At 40.8% G+C, this 14,236-nt stretch overlaps 3 protein-coding genes across 3 annotated transcripts in view; 2 read left to right on the top strand and 1 right to left on the bottom strand.

Annotated features, from left to right (window-relative positions):
- Window positions 1–987: 987 nt before the first annotated feature.
- Window positions 988–5,445, top strand: pabpn1l (PABPN1 like, cytoplasmic). Its single transcript, XM_079497146.1, has 6 exons — window positions 988–1,380; window positions 2,396–2,513; window positions 3,017–3,084; window positions 3,177–3,283; window positions 4,138–4,225; window positions 4,852–5,445. The coding sequence occupies exons 1-6, from the start codon at window positions 1,291–1,293 to the stop codon at window positions 5,173–5,175; spliced, it is 795 nt and encodes a 264-aa protein (XP_079353272.1). The 5' UTR covers window positions 988–1,290; the 3' UTR covers window positions 5,176–5,445.
- Window positions 5,446–5,494: 49 nt separating this feature from the next.
- Window positions 5,495–8,023, bottom strand: trappc2l (trafficking protein particle complex subunit 2L). Its single transcript, XM_079497147.1, has 5 exons — window positions 7,804–8,023; window positions 7,342–7,514; window positions 5,980–6,067; window positions 5,736–5,815; window positions 5,495–5,631 (listed from the first exon to the last, which is right to left on the bottom strand). The coding sequence occupies exons 1-5, from the start codon at window positions 7,834–7,836 to the stop codon at window positions 5,586–5,588; spliced, it is 420 nt and encodes a 139-aa protein (XP_079353273.1). The 5' UTR covers window positions 7,837–8,023; the 3' UTR covers window positions 5,495–5,585.
- A 137-nt stretch (window positions 8,024–8,160) lies between these two features.
- Window positions 8,161–14,236, top strand: part of galns (galactosamine (N-acetyl)-6-sulfatase) — a 33,444-nt gene continuing 27,368 nt past the window's right edge. The window contains exons 1-3 of the mRNA XM_079497009.1: window positions 8,161–8,318; window positions 8,683–8,806; window positions 13,884–13,958. Of these exons, the coding sequence (XP_079353135.1) occupies window positions 8,202–8,318; window positions 8,683–8,806; window positions 13,884–13,958 (316 nt within the window). The 5' untranslated portion in view covers window positions 8,161–8,201. The remainder of the gene's footprint in view (window positions 8,319–8,682; window positions 8,807–13,883; window positions 13,959–14,236) is intronic.

The following is a 14,236-nucleotide window of genomic DNA, read 5'->3' as shown; positions in this document are numbered from 1 at the left end:
GACACCACTATCGTTCGGCCGTAATCGTCGTCCGAAGATAGTAGGAGGGGCCTATTTTACAAAAAATGCCATAAATCACGAACGGAATGTCCGATCCATCCCAAATTTGAATCACATGTCGCGGGTGGTTCAATCAACCAAGTTCCAAAAGCAATTCCATTTTCATCCATAGGGGGCGCCGCAAATGCGAGAAATGTAACCGTTTAAGTCCGAATTAGTTACGCATGATCACAGGGGTGACGTGACATTGTAATTGGCTGGCAATATCAGTGGGAGGGGCATATGTAAGCCACTGCGGCAACCACACTTTGCAATTTTTTAAAATTGCGACCTTTCTAGTTTGTCTCATGCAAATCATCAACAATTGGCCCACCTCATGAACAGATGGCTGGTCAAATAAAGCATATTAAAGTCTTTCATAAATTGCATTCTAGTTTGCATAGGTGTACTACACAGAGGCGTATCTACAATAATCCATTTCTGGCCTGGTCAAAATCCATACAATGAGAAAAAAAGAGGACAAAAACAAGACATGAGAACTATTTAGTGTAGCCTACAGCTGATTGGCCGTTGCGGTAGAGCGCGACCCTCAATCACCCATTGGAATGTAAATGCAAGCCTTTCAGCCTTTGTATCCTACTGTCTGGCAGGTATATCTCTTTGAAAACCTTTAGTGCTACGATTGTGCGCGGGGAGACGACAATTAACACATCTTGCCTGTCCAAAAAGTAATTCTTGCCTGCCCAAAATGTAATTCCTGGAAACGCCACTGGTACTACATCCATAAAATCAGTTTACCACAAATTTTCTCAGCAACTGTCTGCAAGTTTGCAACGACAAAATATATACTCAATACTTACACTATGGCCATACAAAAGATGGAAAATAATCACAATAAACACAATGTTCATAGGCTTTTCATAGGCTTAGGGTTATTTCTCGGCCAATCAGTGTGACTCTAGCCTCTCACAGGTGATCCTTATCAGCATACCTGCTCATCATTGCCAGGTTGATGGTGGATATTTCTCCAACGCGGTGAACGTAGATTACTCCTGTTCAAAGAAGCTTGGTTAGAGAGGTAAAATGTATTGTTAGTGGACTAGTGCCGTTAATTCAGTCTCAACGGAAATATAAAAGGGTCGGAAGTCAATATTATAGACTAGGCTACTTTATTTTTTTATTTTTACGTTTTATTGTCCGTTAGAATTTGCGATCTAGCCTAGGCTACATTGTGTTTAGACTAGCGGGCGGCTGGAGCCGCAGCTGTTATGTTAAAGTTTAGTTAAATCAATGAATATGGCGTTGTTAGACAATCGGGGGACTTTGGTTTACCTGGAAGGCGCAGCGCCCAGCGGGAGGCATTTCACCGAGGAGGACCCGGTGAGTTAAACATCCTAGAGAGAGGAGCTATCATAATCATATCAGTGGTTCTGTTTTTATGCAAGGACCCCCATATGATCATGTGTGTGCGCTATTTATAATAGCCTACACATAATTAACGTTTTCAGATGGGGCCCCTCCCCTGGACCAGAGCTCAGCTAACGGACCCCCATCTGAAAACGTGTCGAGACCCTGGAACTTTGGAAGTGAACTGAACGATACACATGTTTGTATTGATTGAAGTATTTATTAACAGATAGAGAATTACAGTAGACCTACATTTCAAGCACAACTCAATACAAAACTGTTAACTGTGGACGACACTATATAAAGCATTAGGCCTACACTTGTTTACAATAGGGTCCACCATGTTCAATTCATCATAAAGGTTGGCTATTTTCGGCGAGCGACACCGTACGACGAAACGAGGCAGGATAAACGCATTAAAAATACGTTTGAAAAATAAACCCTGTAAAGGGACATTTCTTATTTCTACCCGGCCGGTCACAATACAAAGTGAAATAAAAATGAAAATAAATTACAGTGCAGATGCAGAAGTAAAAAACATGTGACATGTTTAACATGTGATTTAACAGTACAATAGTAAGCTCTCTATTATGGCTTAAATCGGGCACAAATGTTGCAAGTGTTGGGTAAAATGAAAAGCGCGCATCGACCAACAAGATCTTTATTTTTAACGATTCTAAAAATTGCAGTACCCACGGCAGTTCTGTGGGTATCTGACGCGCATGCGCACACCATCCCTGGATGGGACCCGTTGCATCCGTAGCTAACAAAACACTCCGCATTTCCACAGGGAAATAATGGGGTATCACCGTTCTTCTGAATCGTATTATTATTATAGGCGGTGAACTAACGCATGCAGATCTGTCTAGATCGGAATTAGAATTGAACGCTTGCAGTAGTCTTTGTGTATGTGTGTGTAAAATATATGCTACTGCTAGTAGAGACGGTATAGCAGCAGCATATCGGGTTCCATTCCTGTATCTATCAGGAGCTGGCGGCCATCAAAGCCAGGGTCCTGGAGCTGGAGATGGAAGAGGAAGCAGACAAGCTGAGGGAAGAGGAACAGGCTGCCGAAATGCATATGATATCCAGTAATTCTCAGCCTGGTAAGAGAGACTGCAGCTACAGTGCATGCACAATGGTTTTCCTTTAGGACTGTTGCTGTTCTCTTATGCTGCACAGCAGCACAACTGAAACACTGATGTGAGAGCTTGCAGGGCCTGATCCATAGGTGTATAGCATAGCATAGCAGCCTTCAGGTAGGTGAGCTAGCTATCTGAAGTCTTGGCCATCTGGTTTACACCTAGACCACAGCAATGTAGAACACTTGCATGTGCCTTATCATCTCTGTCCAATGAGATGAAGCAGTGAGTGCAAGGGTACCAAAAGGGTTCAGCATCTTGCTCATGGATATTTTCTGCCACTGTGCTTCTCTTCATTTTTATTCCTGTGTCTCTCCTTGGTGCCTCCTTAGAAGGGAGCTGGAATATGAGATTATGTCATATAATGTAGTGTGGATTGTGGAAGAAAGCACAGATTATGCAATGAATCCCTGTATAAATTCTCCACTGTTGATGTGCAAGAGTAATGTATGTGTGTCCTGCTGCAGGACTGTTCTACAACATGACCCATGAGGAGAGGATAGATGCCGACAACAGATCAGTTTATGTGGGAAATGTATGCCATGTTTATTTTACCACATTATTCTAAAGCCTGTACAACAGCATCTTCCAAACATTTGTTCTGATATGTCGTTCCACACTCTCCAGGTAGACTATGGAGCTACTGCAGACGAGTTAGAGATCCACTTCAACGGCTGCGGACCTGTCAACAGAGTGACCATCCTATGTGACAGGTTCTCTGGTCATCCCAAGGGGTAGGTTAAAACTTTAAAAAAAAAAAATGTCCCAGACAGTCAAAATGTATTCATCCTATGTGGCTGCTTAAAACTGATTATTTTGCAAACTACTACTGCTGGTACTAGTGTTAATTTAACTACTTTATGTTAAATGAACACAGTAATCCTGTGATTTCATTCAATTTTTGCTTTTGAGTTTTTCATGTGGTTCTCAAACCTTCTCATGCCAATGACCATGACATTAATTAATTAATTTGGCTGTGGACCCCCCATCTGAAAATATTTTGTGACAGGGATATCTAAATGGTAAAAAAGAAAAGGTGCATTTATAGTGCTTTTATCCAAAGTGCTTTACATTGTGCATTATATTCACACACACACCGATGGCGGAGGAAACCATGCAAGGCACCAACCTGCACATCGAAAGCAATTAGGGGTTCAGATTCTTGCTCAAGGACACTTCGACACTATGGGGGAGCCCGGGATACGAACTGGGAACCTCGCAGTTCCCATACGGCCACTTTACCGGCCACTGCCACCTAACTAATATTTAAAAAAATCACACCTGTGTGAAGTGAGGGGACGATCTTCTTATCGTACATCATCTGTTATGCAATGTTTGTGTTTACACGAACACTCAATTGTCCATTCATTGTCAATGGGATTCAATGTTTGTGTAGGACAAAGTTGGTGCACATACACAAAAAGCTGGACATAGGGGAGATTTGAGGGGTTATTATCGCCCCTCAAAAATAGATTTAACTAATTTTGCTGGGGACCCCACTTTAAGAACCAGTGAGCTAATGTATATTGCATTAATTGTATTCATGAGTCCTGTTGTTCTTAATGACATTGATCTTCTCTTTTCACAGCTTTGCCTATATTGAATTCTCAGATCGGGACTCTGTGAATACTGCTATTAGCTTGGATGAGACGTTGTTCAGAGGCAGAGTCCTCAAGGTGAGTGTCATTAACTTTGGTCTTCAGCAGGTCAGCTACTGGTCTAACATGCCGGTTTACCTTGAAGTGCAAGGACACTTTGGTAAAGGTTTGTGTTGCCATATGACTTGACTCCGAAGGCGGGCAAGATATCACAAATGGTTTCAAATAGTTCCATTGATTATTCAAAATATGCTCCTCGTTGACTTGAAACAACGATCAGTCACTCCTTTAGCCCATAAATTAATGCAAACAAAGCTGATTTGGCCAAAGAACATCACATCACTGGTGTGCATTTTCCTTCAATAAAAATGTTAACTGTCTTGATTTTGCCATCTTGGGAAGAAAACTTCTTCAAATGGTAAAATTGTCAGGAAGTAGACATTTTTATGAAAAAAAAAAAAGCAGGACCAGATTTTGTTATGTACTGTATTGGCAGAATCAGCTTTGTTTGCTCCTTTACGGTGATAAGAGTGACTTTGAGCACTGTTTCACCGTACAATGTGAGTCAATGGACGATCTTGCCCACCTTTGGAGTTGCATCATGGCAAGGTGTAAGTACACAACCCAAACCTACCAAGTGTCCTTGAACTACACAAATTTGTAATGTGTACTGACGTCTTTGGTTTACCATCTTTGACCTGCAGGTGATGCCCAAGAGGACCAACATGCCAGGGATTAGCACCACAGACCGAGGCGGCCCTCGAGGCGGTCGCGCCAGAGGCAGAGGCTTCCGTCCACCCCGCTTCCAAAACAACTTTCAGGGCAGGTTCCGGTATCAATCGGCGAGGCCGCTCCATCCAGTGCCACATCCTTACTATGGGGGCTCCTCAGTGGGGAAGAGACAGTGGGGACACATGGAGTACCGTGAGCAGACCCCCAAACGTTATCCGTGCCTTCTTCTCATCACCCCACCGTCGGAGGAATTGGGAGCCGGGCCGAGTGAACATCACTATCCTCAACAGCGTTAACACATTGGCATATAAGCCTGCCACATTCAAGGAATTTCTGGTTTAAATCATTGCTGGGTTGGATTCTGTGTAATGTCTAAGAGACAGTGGACAATGAGTTTGGCTTTCCTATTAATCAAAAAATTTGGTTGAGACTAAAGGAGCAAAGTTTGATTCTTGAATTCTTTTCTTCGTGCCAACAAAATAAATTTGCCCAGGGGAGACTATCTGGGTTTACTTTTTAGCATTGTGAAAAGAAATGAATAAATAAAACATGACTTGATCACCTAATTTGTGCTCCACGTGTTTACAATTTATTTTTTTAATTTGTTTTACAATGAATAAATGATCCATGAATGCACTGTAGAACAACTTCAAGCAGGCAATGAGAGGCGAGGACATTATTTACAGGGGATGCAGGTAGGAGAATATCAGCTGGCTTGAACCATCATTCCAGATACCATTCCATCAAAGGCCCTGGAGGAGTCGTCAAAGATCAGACAAATTATGCCAGTCTTACAGGAAAATAATAAATGTTAGGTTTGTTCAATCATGAATTTAATAGAAACAAGAAAACTCACTTGGATTGAATTTGGTCGCCTGGATTGTAGAATGGGTTACACATCACATCAGTAAATGAGTTGTGTAATTTTCTGAACATCTGAAAAACAATGTAGCCTAATTAAGTAAAAGTAATTCATACTCTGCAAGCAAACAACCACTGGATATTATGTATCAAGTAAAGTTTGTTACATATTTTAGATGTTTATCCATAACGCATTAACAGCAGGTTTATAGTTGTCAAATGTAAGAAACACAACTTACACTCCTAATCTCATTGTCCCTTAAAGATGTATTTGAAGAGTCCACAACAATGACAAACTTGACTTTAGAGTTGGTCACGTAGCCATATCTGGTTTACAAGTGAAGGATTTCACAGATTAACTGAGAATACAGCAAGAGATATGGTTTCTAGTAGCCATAGAATGGATATTACATTTCATGTACATGGTATACAAAGCCGTAGAACATCCATCCAGGGGAGGGGAGTCATTGCAGTGACACTAACAGATGCACTTATGCAATAATTGCTGTAACTTGGGGTCACCTTGTCATCTAGTTTAATATCCATTTGAAAGGTATGGCATAAAACGTGTATTCAGTCAAATAAATGCGATTTGTGTGTCCCATGTACTGTATGTAACTGCGTCATTGATGGAAGTTTCCATGTTTAGTGCTGTTATAATTGCAGCCGTCGCATACAGAGAATTATGTCTGCGTGAAGCTCATGGAAAAGTGGAGATATTTGAATAGATGTTTTATGCCAGAACCTTTCAAATGGACATTGTAACTAGATGACAAGAGCCAACCACAACTGTCGGCAGAGTATACATGCAGCGCTACAGGTTAGAATGACACTGACGACTACTCTCCCCGGTAGGGCATGGATGTGTTCTATGGCTGTCTAATATGGGAAACCTTGCGTCACCAGACTTTCCTCCACGGTATTAGTTCTAAAACTAGCCGTGTGATCCGGTTTAGAAAAAAGAAAAGAAACAGTGGTTCTGGTGGTGGCTTCAGGTTGGTGTTGCATTGTTTTTGTTCCCCATGTAATGCGGATCAAATCACAACATACCAAAAGAAACGAAACGATTATACCAAATAATTTAAACCAATTTTAAACTAGGGGAATCATTTTGGCTGCCTGATGATGAAACCTGAAAATGGTATTGATCCCCTTGACTTCAGAAGGACTGGTAGGAGAAGACTGGTGGGCGCACAGCCCCAGAAAGTAAAGGTAATTCAAATTTTACCTATCCTTTTATAATGGACAATTTACTTTTCGGGCAAGTACAAGTCATGCCAACTTGCCTGAAAAGTAAATGACCTGTACTTGACCGACGGCAAGTGCGTCTGAGACCCTAGCATCAACCCCTTGTATTGGTGTAGTCATGGATGCAGACCTGAATTCAAAGTGTTGGTGCCCAGTTTTCCCAGTGCCCACTCTTTTGAGGCGCCCAGATTTACCAGGTGCTTACTATGTGCAATACATTATTGAAATGTATCCATATGTATGTAATATCACAGCCATTCTTAAAATACAGTATTATACAGGTTTTTTTGCATATAGAACTATGTTGACTATATGAGTAAAGACGTCTAAAAACACGTTGTAAAAATGGATACACTTTGTAATCTTCAGTGGGATAGAGCAACCCCAGATACAGTTCCCTCTGGTCTGCCATGGCTTTGCCCACTGCTGAGATCTTCTCTTCAACCACATCCAGTGAGGTGTGGACGGTATAATGAAACTTCAGCTCATTCTGAGTGGGAACACTCCGAATATACAACGGGTAATTCTAGAGAAGCAGATGAGCATTAATACAAAAGAACAAACAACCAAAGACAAGTTTAAAATTGTTACATATGGAACTATAGCTTGTAAAAATAAGCTATTAATGTTAGCTGCGTAGTAGCCTCGGAAACGCTGTGTAGGTAATAGGCGGCTTTGTGGTATGAGACCAAATTTATTCGACCACAAGAATCTAACTCGGTTGAAAATGAAGATCACATGGTTTAAATAATATATCCAGCGAGAAGAATGTATAGATAAATCAACCAAAGTCAATGCAAAAAGTTATTGTTTACCTCCTTTGCGATAACTGCTATGCACACCGCCATGTTGTTCTCCTTCTACTGTCAAAGTATGTCACGTGATTGCTACGGAAAAATAAAAGGTTCCTCCTCTCTCTATCAACTAACTATGTAGAAAAGAAAATGTCTCTTTTTTTTAATCCTGCTTTATATTTACAAACTACACCTTCAGATTATGTTATGTTATGTGCTTGTTTGGATTGGAATACTTTTCATTCGGTATGCGTAAACGTTGCGCTACAATCGTTCATGATGAAAGTAGTAAAGGAATCCACCCACTTCCTGACGCGTGACGCGGAGCTGCTTGTGGTCACATGACCAGAGAGCTGCTGCTGGCTGTGTAGCCTTGGTCCCAGCCTTCCTCATCTGGCTGTGGCTGCTGCTGCACTGTAATGTATTTCTGGTCTGTTCAAACTTTGGCTGTGTTTTCATGTCTACTATGTGGCTGTTGGACCAAGAAGCCGTCAAACATTTCTACACCAAACATCATCATCATGCTTATGGATGACGTAAGTTCACTTTTTATTTTGTTTGTGTGTGTGTGTGTGTGTGTGTGTGTGTGTGTGTGTGTGTGTGTGTGTGTGTGTGTGTGTGTGTGTGTGTGTGTGTGTGTGTGTGTGTGTGTGTGTGTGTGTGTGTGTGTGTGTGTGTGTGTGTGTGTGACTGTGTGTGTGTGTGTGTGTGTGCGTGTGTGTGCGTGTGCGTGGGGTGGTGTTGTTGTTGTTCTGGTTGATAGGCTCTTCAACAGGTTAATCAGGTTTGCTTTCCCAAAATGTGTGTGTGTATGTGTGTGTATGTAATGGAGAGAAAAATTATGTACAGTACCTGATGGAGTGGTACTTGAGAATGACAGAAAGTTTACATTTCCTCTAGATGGGGTGGGGGGACCTGGGTGTGTTTGGCCAGCCCTCTAAAGAGACCCCCAACCTGGATGCCATGGCAGCACAGGGGATGCTGTTCCCCAACTTCTACACGGCCAACCCACTGTGCTCCCCCTGTGAGTCGCCATTACACAGTCCAAAATCAGATTGTTTTCTGTACACCAGTGGTTCCAAAAGTTGGCTCCTTGTGGGGGTTCCAAATGGACCGGTCTGGGGTCCAGGTTTAGCTCTGGTGTTAGAAGGAGTTCTCCTTAGCTGCTTCTAATTCTATGGACCAGAGCTAGTAGGGGTCCTTGAAATTAAAAGGTTTGAGCACTCAATTATCTTGATATTATATTGTTGACTATTCCACGGTTTGACCTTTGATTTTGAAAACTGATTTGAACATCTTTATTGTAGCTGAAAGTAATTTTGTTCCTGCTCTTTAGTCTGTCTAATAGTGTCTAACAATCCCCAAATATCACTGTATTATTACTAGGTAATATTAGGTAATAGTTACAGTATGCAGGTGTTACTCTACTATAGCATTCCCATCATTGATGCGCCTCCTACAGTAATGACAAACACCTGAACTGATAACAGTTGGATTTAATCAAGCAGGATGGGATTCAGGTACGCAAAGTTGGAAGAAGCACCTGAAATGTTGGGGAAAAATAGGCATTAATCAGAAAGCTATACACACTCACACGAGAAACACACACACACACACACAAAAACAACTAATAATAATAATAACATAATCATTATTATATAATTATATTACATTCCTAAAACACTCACATGGACACGCTCACTCATACACATTCATTGTTGTGTTTCATTTTTAACTAAGTGACTGCAAGCTGTTGGCTTTCTTGCATTTATCCTTTTGATGGTGATGTATAACTATGTGCATTTTTCTGTACATAAACATTGTCTATGATCAAATCAATCAATCAATCATGCCTAAGACCCCAAATTTGAACTAGAAATATTGTTAATGAAGAAACAATGTGGGTCGCTGCAAGCCAAAAGATTGTACTATGAATAGTACAAATGCAGTCAAGGTCCCAGCAGTGCACTCTTTACTTTGTATATATCTCTGTTGTATGTGAGTGTGTATTATAATGATTAATTCCTAATCATTATAATATTTATATTTTTCACATTCGTCAGCCAAAGTCATGCTGTACAAAATGTTATTGCTAAAAAGACAGACAGACAGACAGACAGACAGACACACACAGCCAGCCGTCTGGGCCAAATGCGAGGCCCTGTGCGAACATTTTTGTATTAATTAATATCCAAAACTATACCTGAACTGAGCACATTTCTGTCTATAGGGCCAAACCTTATTAGAAAAAAATATTAAGAGTATATTAAAGCCTTTTCAAATGGTTATAGGCTATATTATTGGAATTATACACAGCAACACAGGTGCTACCAAATAACTAATTAATAATTAGTAGGGGACACGGGGAGAACATGAAAACTCCACACAGAAAGGCCCTTAATTTGCTTATTTTATTTGTAACTAGAAAAAGTGCCCTTCTGGGCACAGGTCTCCACCAGGAGGATAGGACTGTGTGAGATGTTTGGCAAAATGTTTAGTAGTAATATAAACATGTTTGCCTTGTATGGCAATTGGATGATTTGAGGCATTTTGTTCCAATCAACGTGTTTTGCAAAAATCAACCTGTTGGTGGCGCTATAACAGGCCAATGTGAAAAGGGTGGGATATATTCCTCAGCCTAGTAAGAAAATGTGTGAAAGATTTCACGTAAATTGCATGCTGTGTTCATGATTTGAGGCTTTTGTTCAAAACGGGGCAATCTTGCAAACTGTGAAAGGCAATGATAGCCAATTAGGGTGGAATATGAAATATGGGACAGATCCGACTTGAGCACATGACCATAGAGATACTGTGTAACGATTTGTGAGATTTTTGGACAGAATCTGGAGGAGTAATATCCAAAAATGTGTTTTACAAAAGTCGGCCTCCTGGTGGCGCTATAAAAGGCAGATGCGGAAAATGCAGGTCAAAGGTTTGTCCTTGGCCTCTAGGGAGTGTGCATGCAACGTTTCACGCAGATCGGTGCAGTTTTAGGTAACAAATGTGAAAAGCTGCCTCATGGTGGCGCTATAACAGGCCGTTCTGGAAAATGCGGGGCAGAGGTTCATCGTTGGCATCTAGGGAGTGTGTGTGCAAAGTTTGGCATCGACCGGGTTAACGGTGCCGGAGATTAGCTGGTAACGGACGGACGGAAGGACACACGGACACACACACGGACGGACACACACACACACGGACGGAGTGCAAAACATACTCTCTCACCATGCCTTCGGCCTGGTGGAGACAAGACAAAAAGCAAGATTGTATTAAGACATGACCGTAATATGGGTGCAAAATGGAAATGTGTAATAAAAAGTTAACATGAGAGAGAGAGAGAGAGAGAGAGAGAGATGAAGGAAGCCCATTTCAAAGAATAAAAATCAAGAAATTATCACATAGTGATATTTGTCAGGTGTCTGTTGTGTTCTCCCCCCTCATATTAGTCTGATTATTATTTTAGTAATGTGTATGTTTGTGTGTCACAACTCACAACCTTGCATCCCGTGGCCGTTGTTTGCGTTCGTTTCCGACATCCTGTGCGTGGTTCAATGACTGTGTTTTGTTGTGGCTTTACATTGGCTGCTCTGTTTCAGCCGCGTTTGGTTTGAAGGTATATCGAGTACTAGTTATATATCGATACAGTATAGTCTTCCTTCCCCGTCACCCTGTGAGTGTGACTGATCATGCTTCTCTGCTGCGTTGCTCTAGCCTGGCTCCAGTCCTGAATCGCTACCATTAAAAAAATATGTCCTGGCAAACTAAATGAAAATTAGCGTTGCAAGGTTACTCCGTGGTGGGAAACAATACAGTAAGTACAAGAGAATGGAAGCTTGGCACTGAGTAAGTAATATTGTTTATGCCGTTTGCTTTGATTGAATAATTGATTGAATACGTACGTTGTATGCTTTAATTTGGGTGTGTTCTAATTAAAGTGTTAGTGTTGATTATCGTGTATTAATCTAATTATAGTAATACTACTAATAAAGATCAAGGGAAAGAGACCTTTTTACAGTACAATAATGTTTCAAGTTTACACATGCATGTAAATAAACGGCATAAAGAATATTAGTTTGCCTCTTCTACAAAAATAAAAGTTACTGTCGCGCGTGCCAAACTGTCATTCTCTTGTATTATATCGTACCAAGGAGTAACCTGGCACCAGACTATCCAGCATAGCACTATCCACCTCGGAGGAAACTCTGGTAAGGCTGGTAGTCGGTCTATGGTGTCGGTAGGCCAATCAGAGGCAGGCAGGGCGTTACCATGTCTATGCTCGGACGTAGAATAGATATACGCACAGGAGATTTGCCTCTCCCCTTCCCATTGGCTAGAGGGCAGCTTTGCCGTTGCTTGGTGTCCCATTGGCCAGAGGAGCCAATCAGGTTAGGCCGTCAGTATGACGAGGGCTAGAACAGGTCGTCTAGTTTTCATGAGCTTTCATTAGTCAGGTGGTTTCACCTGACAAAAAAACCTCTCCTGTCTCTGAGTCATTCTGACGGGAGTGGAAAAGGCGTATAGGGCAGGCCTACACAGCAACCGGGAGCGGCCGCACCTGTCAATCATTGCATGTCGGAGCGCTTATGGCCATGGTCATTGACAATGCATTGGGCGCTTGAAGTTATATATTTCGAAAACGACAAAACAAGTAAGTTTCAGGACTGTGCGTCCACAGTAAGGTGATGATGAAGTTTTGACGTATCAAAATCCTCCATTGACTTCCATTATAATTTTAAAAGTAATATACATTTCAAGTACCCAAGAGATTCCACAGTAAGCTGAACATGTCAAAGTTTGAATGGAGTTTCTAAGTAAAGCGTGTAGGACTAGTTAGGTGCCTAAGCTTTCTCTTGACAACGTTATACTGGTGGAGCAGGAGCACGGAATGTGCTCAGCTGATTGGCTGAGCACGGAATGTGATGAATGAAGAGCGGTGCTCACTTAAAAAACAAAAACAAATAATCAAATATATATATATATATATATATATATATATATATATATATATTAGTGATGCACCGAATATTCGGCTGCAGACAATATTCGGAAGAAAATGGCTAAAAATGCATTTTCGGCCTATTCGGTTTCGGCAGAAAATATATCGCCGAATAGTGTATGCAATTAATGCATTCAAAAGAGCTGAATAAATGTTTTATGGACCCATAATAGTGATTATTATTTGATTTTGCCATAACCATTTCTTTTACCATAAATCAGGTAGCTTTAAGGTACGGCCATGACAGCAATGGTAGGAAAAAATATATATAATATTAATTATATTCGGTTTTCGGCCAACTGTTTATTAAATTCGGTATTCGGTTTCGTCCAAGAATTTCCCTTTCAGTGCATCCCTAATATATATATATATATTTATTATTATTATAATCTTTTTTTTTTTAAATTGATTGACTATACGCACCTTGAACAATGTTGCACCTTGAATAACTGAGCTGAGCACCCACTGCCTTAAAGGACCACTTCACCATTTTTCATATCTTCATATAATTGGTCCTAAATAATGTTCATGATAAAATGCCACAATTTATTTCTACTCATTCTGTGTCTAATAGGGGGGCAGTTCATAAACCTGTCCACCAGTGACATCATCGTTAGATAGATAAAAAAAAAAAAAAAGATTATTAAAAGAAAATATTTAGATTTTTATAATTTTATTAACGATGGCTTCCATTATCGCATTGCAACTTTTCAGGAATAGAAAGCCTGCAGTTTCTATTAGCTTGGATTCCCCATCGACGATGTCACTGGTGGACGGGTTTCTGAACTGCCCCATGAGACACAGACTGAGTAGAAAAGAATTGTGGCATTTTATCATTGTCATTTTAAACATTATATAAGTGAGGAACAATTATATGAAGGTAGGTTGAAAAGTGGTGAAGTGGTCCTTTAACCAAGGGCAGTTTCCAGAGGAAGCGCACCTGTTTTAATTTCTTTACCTTCAATAACGTTGCACCTGAATAACGTCCTGCATTTTTTATATATATATATATATATATACAGGTGTGTGTGTGTGTGTGTGTGTGTGTGTGTGTGTGTGTGTGTGTGTACTTTATATAGCTCATGTGCTATTTATCTTTTTATTACAGCTAGAGCTGCACTGCTCACAGGGAGGCTGCCTGTCAGAAATGGGTTCTACACCACCAACGCCCACGCTAGAAATGGTAAATCTTCCGTGTATACCTCCCTGCTTAGCCTTCAGTTGCAGTTACTGCCTTGCATAGTGCAAAGTCCACAATTGTACACACAGTAAGATCTTAAGTATTGATTTATCCATTTGATAACTCGGGAGAGAAGTAGATCTATTTAAAAAAAATATATATTAATTGGGAATACAATGTATCGGTCACTCAGACCTTCATCAGGCAGTTTTCAACTTCATCCAGCTGAGTGCTTCTCTCCCTTGAGAGAGAGACACTTTCAAAATAACAAGCGCAACAAG

Source organism: Electrona antarctica (assembly GCF_951216825.1).
Source record: "Electrona antarctica genome assembly, chromosome: 3".
Lineage (NCBI taxonomy): Eukaryota > Metazoa > Chordata > Actinopteri > Myctophiformes > Myctophidae > Electrona > Electrona antarctica.
The sequence above is the reverse complement of the archived record's forward strand: the minus strand, read 5'-3'. Positions and strand labels throughout refer to the sequence as shown.